At 36.8% G+C, this 13,052-nt stretch overlaps 1 protein-coding gene across 1 annotated transcript in view; it reads right to left on the bottom strand.

The window, feature by feature from the left end:
- LOC129265221 (Na(+)/citrate cotransporter-like) overlaps positions 1-7,177 on the bottom strand; it is a 29,010-nt gene extending 21,833 nt beyond the window's left edge. Inside the window, exons 1-3 of the mRNA XM_064102575.1 lie at positions 6,841-7,177; positions 5,927-6,192; positions 1,148-1,322 (exon numbers count right to left, since the gene is read on the bottom strand). Of these exons, the coding sequence (XP_063958645.1) occupies positions 1,148-1,322; positions 5,927-6,192; positions 6,841-6,966 (567 nt within the window). The 5' untranslated portion in view covers positions 6,967-7,177. The remainder of the gene's footprint in view (positions 1-1,147; positions 1,323-5,926; positions 6,193-6,840) is intronic.
- Between the last annotated feature and the right edge of the window lie 5,875 nt (positions 7,178-13,052).

The raw sequence follows: 13,052 nt of genomic DNA, 5'->3' as shown, positions 1-13,052 counted from the left end.
AAACGACTTACAGGGAGGGAACGCCTCTCACGTGACAAATATTGAGGCGTTAGGAGCAATGACTACAATTAGGGTCAGATAAAAAGCTGTACCAATAAAGTTTGTGGAATTATGACGATGACGAATGTCATTATCAATGATAACGGTGCCAATAAGTTAATGAACTCCACCAGAAAATGTACACATTTAAGTGTTCAAGTCATGCCATGTTATAGATATTTAATTGTTAGGTCAGGTGATAAAATATTTCATTCAACAAAGTTTGTGTCCGAGCTCACCAGTCTAAATTCACCAATCAGCATGAAGGAAAGCATTTTGTGATGGGATTTACTAACTTTCTAGCACCACTGTAAATGATTATGACAATTTAAAAATCTTATTACATCAGGATGCGTGTAATTCCCTTGATCTTGATCATCTCATAGCATAAAATGCTTTGAATAATGTCAATGGCCTAATATAAGTTTTTATTATCAGTTGACGATTATTTATATGATTTGAGAGAGAAAATGTATTTGGGAGTTTGAAATACACTGATATTTTAATGCAATTTGACAGCTTTATCAAATCGTTACCGTAAAATGACCCGAATGAAAAAAAAAATTTAGTTCTGATGTTTAGCCATAACACTGTTCGTTCCGGTATATAGACCTATATTTCCCTTTCATACAATGACTTTCCTGACATGTATGAATGTTTTCAGTTGTACTTTATCGCGTCAAGGTCTACCCATTAATGGCAAGGCAACCGCAATAACGAGTTGATTTGAATAAAGCATAGTACTGAAAAATTAATCAGATCAAAGTAAAATCTTGTGACAGTTAAAGTTCCGCTCATTTTTCAAAAACAGTTACAAGCATAGCACACTGATATGCTAAAAAAAACATGATGAGATAAACAATATGTCATTCTTTTTAGAACTGGTAATATGGAAAATCTTGATGTAATCATAATAAATGATACAGATAGGTGATTTATATATTGTTCGTGGAGGAAATATAGGTTTTTTTTTCTTATTCATTGAGTAAAAAGATAAAGTTTTCATAATCTGTTCTAAGACAATTGCTTATACACTGGCGAATAACCCCATTATCTCATTCATCGTTTAATAAATCATCCTTGCTACACATTGATGTCGAAGCCACACCTTGTATTCTCTGTTTTCTCCGAGGTCGCAGTCCATCTCATGCTCGCCGTCGTTGTCCTGTTTTCTGATCTCATCGAGGACGGCTCGAGCAATGGGAAGCATCATGGCTGTCACGGCTGTATTACTCATCCACGAAGACAGAAAGGCTGTACCGCTCATGAAACCCAGCAACAACCTGAATTAGGACATCAACAAAATGAAGTAATAGTTGGGATCCGGTTGAAGATTATAAAGCAATCTCAAAGGCATTCTTATTTCCATTTACTTACTAAAAAATAGAGTCGGTAAAAAAAATTGTCAAACTGCTTCATCAAATATTAGAACTGACTACGGGGGGGGGGGGGGCTCCTTTTGATGCCAATTCCTGGAAAGAACCCCCTTCCCTCCTCACACTTTTTTAGATGTCAAAATCTCTGCCTATTTCGTGGACACATGACTTCGCATTTTGAATTGCGTTCGTAATTTTTTTTATTGAAGGAATCGCCCATTGTCACTGCCATTGAAAAGTGGACAGCATTCTGCGAAAAAAATCCAAAATGAGAAAAAGGGCCCCCTAAATCACGATGGCCTAAAACGCGAATAGAGTGTGTCATTTGCAAATCTGAGACGTCAGCACACAATTCCTTGTCCAAGATGTGCAAATCTGGGACAAAATCGGGCACATTATTCGCGTTTGAGATGCTATCCACTCTTCAATGGCAGTGACCCCCTCCGCCTCCCCCTTGGGATAGTTACACTGATACAGGGGATAGCTTGGACCATTATACATAGACTTATTGAGGATCCTTACACTAGGTAGAAAATAATGAATACTGTAGGCCTTGTTGAGACAAATTTTGGTAAATTTCCAAAATGTGCCGATAATGCAACTATGCCTGACGGGACCTATTGTTATCAAAATGTGGTAACATAACTTAATAAACAACTTTGTAAATTATTAGGGAGTAAAGGTGGTATGGTCCAGTGTTGAAATTGAACAAGATAACAATTTCGAGTGTGTCGGGAACTGCATCACTAGCGTACAGATGGGCGGGGGGGGGGGGGGGGGGCCCAAAAAAAAAAACGACCAAGAACATGAAGAAAGAAAGGGAAAGCGAGAAGGGTGAAATACACTATTTTTGATATCATGTAAAATCTATCACGAAATTATTTTTGTTATAATAATGTCAAACTTTTTGTCCTTTCCACAATCTTTGCCCGATACGCCATGTCTGAGCCCACAAAGTTTTATCTCATTACACCACTGTTCTGCATTGTCATGGTAACGACGGATATTAATGCCATTATGTTTCTCACAGAAGGGCAAAAAACTTACCCCCCCCCCCCACGAAAAAAGGCTAACCAGTATTTCTGGAACAATTTCCCGTCAAGAAACTCTAACACCCCACCCCCTAACATGGCTGAGGCATGCAAATGGTAATGTCATCCCTTTCAAATAGCTTTGAAATCCGTAAACCTCGATCAGATCCGTTGAGGACACAGTATGGCGCGTATAGCAAGATTTCATTTAAAAAAAAACCCGAGCGAACAAAGCGAGTGAGCAAAATTTGAAGTTATTATAATGAAAATAATAGTTTGTGATAAATTGTGATATGATTTCAGAAAATAACACATCTTTCCCATTTCCCTTCTCATTCTCCTTTACCCCCCCCCCCCCCCGTGGGGCATGGTCACCAAGCCCCCCCCCCCCTTTGTTATTTTTTAATTTGATTTTCCTTCTCTTTCTCGTTTTCTTTTGTTTTTCTTCGAGACACGGCCCAAGCTCCCCCCCCCCCCCCCTTTGACCGGCACCCGGAGGGGCCACTTCCATTGACGAGTGGATACCATGCGCGACCACGGGGTCTTGAAAAGCACCCTAAACACGTATTTTCCATATTCTGAAAATGCACCTCTTAACAAGTATTGGCGTGTGAAACCCTACCCTTAATAAGTATTAACGAGTATTGGAAACAAAACGATACTCTTGGCAAGTATTCCCTGAAATGAACCCCTAAACAAGTACAGCGATATTTTATTGTTACGTCACTGGTCCGTCGGTCGTCGGTTTCACCTTTACACACCATTATTTTGGTTTAGTACGGCCGTCCACACCTCGCGCAAACATGGCAAATCGGACTCTAAACACGTAGTGTTGGGGCAAAAAGGACATCCTTTATAAAACATTTTTATTTTGTTTCATCATCCCCGCATATTTGACCCTAAACACGAATATTTATCCGAGCGAAAAAGTTACCCTTTTTTCAATATTTTTGTGTTTTTGACACCCTTATCACGTTACGTACGTAACGTGCCCTATCTTGAAAAAGGCATCCTTTTCGGTGTTTTTTGGTTGCGCATGGTATCCACTCGTCAATGTAAGTGCCCCCCCCCCCGGGGACCGGCACCAATGACCCATACTTACTGCTTTACTAATGATGCACATGTTACATTATTGGGCTATATCCGTTAGGTGATTGAGTACTCTTCATTTTTGTCAATTATTATTTATCCTTATTCTTAAAATCATCATTATTGCGAAAGTTCGGGAGGAAGGAACGGCGGGGGGGGGGGGTGTCTAGGCTGCAACGTCCGACGGATAATTTTTTTTTTTTTTTTTTTTTTAATCTGAAAATAGTTAGAAGTGTGCCTGAAGAACGGTGGCCACAATGAATAATGATATACACTGATATACGGCACATCTTTTTTGCAACTGCACATTTTAGTAAATTATCAAAATGTGCAGTTACCAAAATGTGTTCATACAACATCCAAGAGCCTGTTCAGACCGGCAGAGATAGCGCGATCTAGCGCGCGCTAGATCGCGCTATCTCTGCGGTGTGGAAGGTACAACGTCGTTTCGGTCCGCCCAACAGCGAGCCACGGCGAGCCAAAACGGCGTGCCACTGGAGCACCTCTTGGGGGTGGTCCACGAGAGATAGCGCGGTCTAGCGCGCGCTAGATCGCGCTATCTCTGCCGGTGTGAACCCGAGCTACGATAGCACGCCGGAAGTTGTTGTATATCTAAAGTTACAGGTACATCCATAATCCTGCTGCGATCCTGCTGTGATCACGTCCACAAACACAGTTAAAATACAAGAGTCTAGAATCTAGATTAATCAAATTAGAAATACATGCACAATGTATACAACGCCATGAAATAAACGTAGGCCGGCTAGCATAATAGGCACAGCGATATCGAGCTCTCAACTAACTAGTACGGGTTCGTAATAGCGCGCGAAATCTTTGACCGCTCTGACCTCATGACGTCACGCGTCATGGCAACAGGACCTCTCAAAAAAGGGGGTGCTACGATAGACCGCGCTATCTCACTGCGGTGTGAATCCGGCGAATGCCAATGGGCGGACCGTGGATCGCGCTACGATAGCGCGATCCACGGTCCGCCCACGGTCCCCCCTTGCGGTGTGAACAGCCTCTAAGATGCATTCGAAACAATTTGAACGCATTGTGAAAGCTGTGGAGCCGGGGCAGGCTGGAAGGAGGACCGGGTTTGACTAGTTTGTGGTCGAACAACAGTTCGTACATTCCGGCCTTATCTGCTTGATTCCAACATGGACCTACAGGTCGATGATTCCAAAAAGTATGACAAGGTCTTTAGTGTAATTTTCAAGAATACACTGATGACTGCATACTATACTCCTATCATTACCATTTTACACTACTACAGTTTTCTTCTACTACTACTACTTCTTCGACTAAACTTAGTCGACAGTGGCCATCATTAATCTCCTTCAAATTCACCTTGACCATTTTGGTAGCACCGGATATACTGTGCAGGAGTTAAAGAAATTAAGTCACGGTCATTAACACGAAGTTGAACTGGTTTGTTGACGATTATGGGTGAAAAGAGGTCAAACCCGACGAAATAAGCTTATCGATATCATAAAACTGGTAAAACTGTCTTGTGATCTTGTTTTCGGAATGGAAACATCGTACACCATGTACACATGGTAAAAATTTTTGGTAAAAACGCCCACTGAAACTAAAAGAAAAAAAAATACCTTTGACATTGAACTATACCTTTTACTATAATTGCTATTTCTACTATTTCTACTACTGCTCAAACTACTAAAGCTTATTACTGCTGCTCCTACTACTGCACTACTATTACTATTCAACTTCTGATTATCATGATGGTGAAGATAATTATGATGATGTAATAATAATTAATAATTGTTATTTTCATCATCATCGTCAATTCTTAATTTCATACTCTGCAGATGACACCAATATCATTCTTTCTCACAAAAATAGGCCTATAATACTTTGGTTTTACCCCATCTCACTTATTGCATGCTATGGGGGAATGGATTTAAAACACTAATATTGAAAAAACTAGGCTCGAGGTTCGCCCTCGTATTAGGTCGATTTATCAAATGAAATACCCCAAAAGGGTCTGAATATCAATAATTTTCAGCTCGCGTTTCGCGCTCGCAATCATTGTTTAGTTAGCTACAAATCATTTTATGATTACAAAAAAAATATGTCCTAACATTGAAAAATATTCGCACTCCCATATATAATACACTTTGAAAGGGGCGCTATTTTAGCACTTACCCCTTGCGCCGTTTGTCCGAGATACGCCACTGGAATTGAATATAATTTACTACCGTTATTATTATTATGAAGATAATGCGGAGAAGATGATTCCAAATGATTTATGGATATTCACACGATACCTCTAATCCCCATCAAAGGCCATTTGCCGCTTAACAATGACAATGACCTTGAAACCATCAAATCCACTCCTGGTTACCATGCACTATAGATCCAGCTCCTTACCTCTTAGAATCCGTTCCAAACAGGAGCAATACCCGAAGAGCGAAGCGACGATGAAGGTTCTGGTGCTCGATGGCGGCGGCGAGGATCAGACCCCCAAAGACCATGTAGGTGACATCCTTAAAATACTGCTCTACGACGGTAGGCGAGTCACGTATACCAAAGAGAGGGAAGAGAACTATCGGGATGAGTGCTGTGACTGGTAAGGGTATCACCTCCGTCACCCAGAAGGTCCCCATCAAGAAGATGGTGAAGGCCACATATCCCATCTATTAACAAATGGTCATGTTGAGGGTCTATATACATTTAACTCGGAATTAATTACTAAGACTTGGAAATTAGTCACTTTAAGTCGGATTGTGTTATTTGACTCGGAATAAGTTAATTTGACTCAGCTACGAGTCATTTAATTTGACTAGGATTTAGTTATTTTATTAGACTTGGAATTAGTTACTTGGACTAGGAGACTAGTCACTTTGACACAAAACTAAGTGAATTGAGCGATTTTTTGTTTGTTCAGGTGATGCATGGAGCATGCTGGAAGTGACATCAGTAAAAACGGAAATTACTGTAATCATAATACTACAAAGCACTTTAAACCTGATCAGTCCATAACCAGGTCGTATATAACGCTTTTTTTCTGTGTTTAACGATCGCACCTTGAAAGGTTTTAATCGCAAATAAATCTGAACTTTGATTTTGAAGTAAGTTAGCAATGATTACATTAAAAAAAGTTACACCAACTGTGAATATAATGACAGTATACTGCAATTTATATAAGAAAGGAGTAATAATTCATTCCATACAGCGACTTTCTCTTTGAAAACTGAACTACAGACCAATGGAAATTACTTAGCAATAAAGTATAGTTTTCCACAAAACGGGAGCTAGTTGTAACTACTCATCAACTTGCTTACCTGGGTGTTTATAACTATTGGTATCGGGCATAATGTTATGAGAACTAAAGCAATGAAGACATATTTCCTCGTAAGTCCCCACCACAATTGGATCTTTTCCTTCCGAGACAAGCCTGATTGTGCCATTGCAGAACACGAAGAAAATTTTGCACTAACAAGAAATAGCCCCTAGCCTACTGTATGTACGACGGAGAGACAAAGTTTACAACCTTATCTAGAGCGATAAAATCACCCGAATAAGCGTTGTAAAGAATTTTATATACTTCCATTTATCTCTTGGAAAGGTTAACAATTTCAGCACTTTAGGACACGAGTCTCGTATAACCATGGATTTTATGTACTAAGCTTCACGAATTTGTTTGTTCTAGGAATTTGATAGGCGAATAGTGCTCGAACATTCGCCCCATCAGATCCCCGCCCCATCCCTCAAATAATATCAACAATGTTATACGGCTTTCAATAACTTAAAATTTAATATCGTGTTTGATTTTTTTTCTATTTTTTTTAGAGGGGGGGGGGGGGGGACGGGGTTGGCATTGCGCTTGCAATTCTTTTTTTTTCTCGCTCGATGTGTTCCATTGTTTTGAAATGCATGATATTTTGGGAGTAAAACAGCCTGTTGATGACAAATTTACTCAGTTTAAAATAAAACTATAGAGGTTTAATTCCTCGCTCTCTGCGCTCACTTTTATGGACCTTTAAAAAATTGTTTAAAGAGAGTAAAACGTGCTGGTTCTCAAAGTAAATAAATTTTTCATTATCTATATGATACATGGCAACAGGGCGGCCGCCCCATCCCCAGTGATGTTTTAGTTGAGAAAAAAAAAGAAGATTAAAAGAAAAGAGAAAGAAAAGAAAGAGAAAAGTAAAAGAGAAAACACAACAGAAATGTATATAGGTCGTGTAACTCTACATATTCATTAAAAGTCTGACTGACTAAACTTCAACATTTTGTTGTTCCTGGAAGGATACTTATTCACCAGATAATTGTATTTATATTTCTTTGCGAACTGATCATTAACTGTTCTATTTATCTTGACATTGTTGTTGTTTTTAACGATATTTACATTGTTTTGTTTGTTGTGGCTTTTTTTTGTTTTTCTTTGTGATTTTTTTTCCTTTCTTTTTTTTATCCTAATATATCCTGTTGTACTTAATTGTTATTCACACTGTGTGGCTTGAACTTCAAAATGTATTGTAATTTTAGAAAACACTTGCAGCAGTATATTCATAATTATCTTACCATCTCTTACTATGATGATGTCAGATAGATTTCCTTTTGAGTCCCCCTATATAACCCCCAATGAATTAAATACTAGTAAACATTCAAATAAGGAAAATCTCTCCATGATTCATATAAATTGTAGGAGCCTTAAGGAAATTTTTAATTCCCTAAGTATGTATCTTGACTGTTTTAATAATAAATTTTCAGTTATAGGTTTAACTGAAACCTGGCTGAAAGACGGTGACTGTTCTTTTTTAAATATTTATAATTATGCCTTTCTTGCCAAAAACCGTTCTCATAAACGTGGAGTAGGTGTTGGTATTTATATTCGTAATGACATAAGATTTATAAGACGTACTGATCTTGAAATCATAGACGATGCTTTAGAATACATCTGTATTGAAATTGTTCATTACAGGCATAACAAGGATCAAAATATGCTAATATATGTCTTTTACAGACCTCCAGACAAATCACTTCCAACTTTCTTTGATATTTTAGAGCAAATTTTACAAAATGTTTTATCTGAAAAGAAAAAATGTTACTTCCTTGGAGATTTTAATATCAACCTGTTATGTAATTCTGTGTCATCTGATACCTTTTTAGATTTATTATCATCTTTCTCGTTTAATCCTTTAATTTCGAAGCCCACCCGAGTTACTCCTGAGAGCGCGACACTAATTGATAATGTTTTTACCAATGTAAATAGCAATGTTTGTCTCTCGGGAGTCCTTACTTGTGATTTTAGTGATCACTGTGCAATATTTTTTATTTCAAAATTTCAAGAGTGCAACATACACAATTCTCCTTGCCTAAAACGTGATATAAATTCTGATTCACTTCCACACTTCTGAACAGAATTGGGCAAGCAAGATTGGGGATATATTTATGAGTTAATTGATGTTACTGACAGATTTAACCAATTTTTAAATAGATACAAGGAATTGTATAGTGAATGCTTCCCTTTCAAAGAAATTAAAATGTAAAGTTAAACAGAATAAACCATGGTTTAATAGCAAACTACGCAAGTTGTGTGTGAAGAAACATAATCTGTACCGAAAGTATATTAAAAACCAATCATTATGTAAGAAAAATAAGTACAAGGAGTGTCGAAATGCTTTTAACACTGAAGTGAGAAAGTGCAAAAGGAAATATTATATAAATAAATTCAATCATTTAAATGGTGACATGAAAAAAACATGGCAAACATTTAATGAAGTTATGAATAAGCGTAACACCAAGGTGCAATGTACAATGATTAAAGATGATAATGTAACAATAGAAGATACACAAGAAATTGCAAACCGGTTTAATAGCTATTTTAGTACAATAGGATCTAAACTTAATAATGACATGCCTTCAAGTGACATAGATTTTTCATTTTACATGGAAAATAGAGTAAGTAATTCATTATTCATGTCTCCAGTGAGTATTTCTGACGTTATTGATGTCGTTAAATCTTTTAAAATCAACAAGAGTCCTGGATCTGATGAAATTAGTATTGAAGTTTTCAAGAAATCTATTTATTTTATTATACATCCACCCTGCAATATTTTTAATTACTCACTAGACTCGGGAATATTTCCTGATCACTTGAAGGTAGCAAAAATAGTTCCGGTCTATAAAAAAGGTGAAAAAGCAATAATATCAAATTATAGGCCAATATCTCTTTTATCTGTTTTTGCTAAAACATTTGAAAAAGTTGTTTATAACAAATTAATAAATTACATTGAAAAAAATAATATTTTGTATAAACACCAGTTTGGCTTTAGACAGGGCCATTCAACAAGTTCTGCACTTTTAGAATTTACCACTTATCTTGCCAGTGTTTTTGAGCAGAGAAAGCATTTAATTGGAATTTGTTTAGATCTGTCGAAGGCGTTCGACTGTATTGATCATGCAATCTTATTGAAAAAATGGCATAAGAGGAAATATTCACACATGGTTTGAAAGCTATCTTTTTAATAGGAAACAATATGTATATACAGGAAATGTATAATCTCATGAAATGATTTTGAATACAGGGGTTCCGCAAGGATCGATCCTCGGCCCGTTGTTGTTTTTATTATTTGTTAATGATTTTAATTATGTGAGTATAGCCATTTCCATTCTATTATGTTTGCAGATGATACAAATTTATTCATTTCAGGTAAAAATTTAAATGACACAATTAACATTGCAAATTCTGAACTACAAAAAATTCATGGATGGTTTTTAGCGAATCGTTTATCAATTAATTTGGAGAAAACATCTTTTATGGTTTTTAAGTCCAAAAATTTTATAACAAATAATCCGGTACTAAAAATTCAAATTGGCAATCGTTTTATTAGAAAGGTAGAACAAACTAAATTCCTGGGAGTAACAATTGATGAAAAACTCACCTGGAAAAACCATGTAAATGACATCTCCTCAAAAATAGCTAAGGCTATTGGTATGATCAACTGTATAAAATGTATTGTTCCTAGAAAAGTACTAGTATTGTTATATAATACAATGATATTACCCCATTTATCATACTGCAATATTGTGTGGGGAAATTGTGGAATAACTATCTTAAATAGACTGTATATACTCCAAAAGCGTGCAATAAGGGTAATGTGTAATGTTCCACCACTTAGCCATAGCTCTCCTCTTTTTAAGAATTTAAATGTTTTAACAATTTTTCAGCTTAAAGGTATTGTTTAACTTTGTGAGCAGCCGATTTAAAAAATTCTCAAACCAAGATGAAACATGTGTACAAGTGCATGTATTAGAACTAATAAACCCTGAAAACAACCATTATTGAGAATGAAAAGCTAAAACTACAAGGCAAACCCCGATTTTGTAAATAGGCGTCTTATAGACGCCTAAATAGTACACATAAGTGTATGGGATGAAATTAAGATGGTGTTTTCGGTCACTTTCGGTCATTTCAATTTTTGAAGCACTAAATAAGTATTTTCGAACGCAATTTTTTCTGGGCTTCATTTTCGTAACATATCACAGACACAGGTGACAAGTGTGACCTTCTAGCTCAGATTTTTTAAAAGTCAAACCAATGTTAACCAATCACTTTAATAAATTGCAATTGGCAATATTCATGCATTCCTATTTTAAAGGTTTAATACCGTCAATTTTCAACAATTTGTTTACCCAAAATAGTGCAATTCATTCATACAGTACTAGGGCCAAGGGGGATATACGTTTACCTTTATTGAAATTGAAGTTCTCAAGAACAACTATTATATTCATGGGTACTAAATGCTGGAACAGTATCCCACTTGAGCTACAATTATGTCCGACTTTGTCATCATTTAAAAGAAAATATAAATACTATATACTGCAAAATGATAATTAATAGATTTTTTTAGAAACATGCTACATGCAGTGTGTCAATCTCTCCTGTTTACTATGCAATCTCATTTTCATTTCCTTTACAGTCTTTTCTCCTCACTCTTTCTCTTTCTATCTTGGCTTTGACATCTCTTCATAAAAAATACGTTTAATTTGTATTTTAATCGTATGGGAATACCCTCGATAAGCCCCCGTGGTTTTTGGTGTTTCCACCATATTTCAATTTGTTATGTATTTTTTATATGTATGTAAATTAGCCTTCTCTCACTTTCTTTCTATTTTTATAGGTGTTTTTTCTGTATGTGATATATATGTATATATTCTTGTTTGTGATTTGATGATTATGTTTGTTTTTAATTGAATATGGAAATAAATGAAATGAAATGAAAATTAGATGGTCTTGTATACCCCATCCTGATACCGACACTTGACATATAATAAAATTAGATTTCTACATTTAGAGCCCGGGGGCACTTCCATTGACGAGTGGATACCATGCGCGACCATGGGGTCTCGAAAAGCACCCTAAACAGGTATTTTTCATATTCTGAAAATGCACCCCTATTGGCGTGTGAAACCCTATATACCCTTAACAACTATTGGAAAAAACCGATAACCTTTGCAAGTATTCTCTGAATTGAACTCCTCAACAAGTACACAACGATATTTTAATTGTTATATATGTCACGGACTTCGGTCGTCGGTTTTACCTTTACCTACATAATTGGGTTTAGTATACGGCCTCGGCCCCACCTCCCACAACTCGCGCAAATCGGACTAAAAACATGTAATGTTGACTCTTGGGGCAAAAAGTACATCCTTTATAAAAAAAAAATTAGTATTTTTTATACCCTCGCAAGTTCGAACCTAAACACGTAGCTTTCCTAGCGAAATAGATACCCTTTTTCATTATTTTAGTGTTTTTTACACCCTTATTACGTTACGTACGTAACGTGCCCTATATTGAAAAAGACATCCTTTTTATGTTTTTTTTTTTTTTTGGGGGGGGGGGGTCGCGCATGGTATCCCTCGTCAATGCAAGTGCCCCCCCCCCCCCCGGGTTTTCGAGGCAGTGCTTATTTTTCTCCGCTCATTAACAAGATGATTACGGGGTCGAACAATGATTATGATCGGTAATACGTGTAAGTGCAAAGTATATGGTCACATCGGCAATAATTCATAAAGTCCTTACCCGGGGCCATCCAACTCCTTAAGATCTTGGTTTTATAGAGTGGCTTATATTTTCTTCGATATCAAAACCCGATATGCCCATGATGGTGACACGACATTTGCTCCTGGGACATTTCCTCCGGTCTCAATATCTCAGAAGGCATAGGGTTAGACTTAGGATTGTAATAGAGTTTTTGGTTCAGAATAATGCAAAGATTAGGATTAGGGTTTATTTAGATTTTGAGGTTAGGTTTTATGTTTGGCTTAACGTGCAGATTTTCCACTGGAGCGGTTGTTGCCGGAGCAAATGTTATGGAGCCGCCTATGATAACTACATGTAAAGATAAAACCTGCTGTATGATCTGTACACAATGTTATCAATGTTTCAAGGTTTTTTTTGTTTGTTTTTTTAGGTTTCCCCACGTGTCTCGACAAAGAAAGTCACCAAAATATCAACATGGTCATTGAGACTTTGAATCCCTAT

The sequence above is a fragment of the Lytechinus pictus genome, chromosome 7 (assembly GCF_037042905.1).
Source record: "Lytechinus pictus isolate F3 Inbred chromosome 7, Lp3.0, whole genome shotgun sequence".
NCBI lineage: Eukaryota > Metazoa > Echinodermata > Echinoidea > Temnopleuroida > Toxopneustidae > Lytechinus > Lytechinus pictus.
Note: the sequence above shows the minus strand (reverse complement) of the source record. Positions and strands in the feature narration are given on the sequence as shown.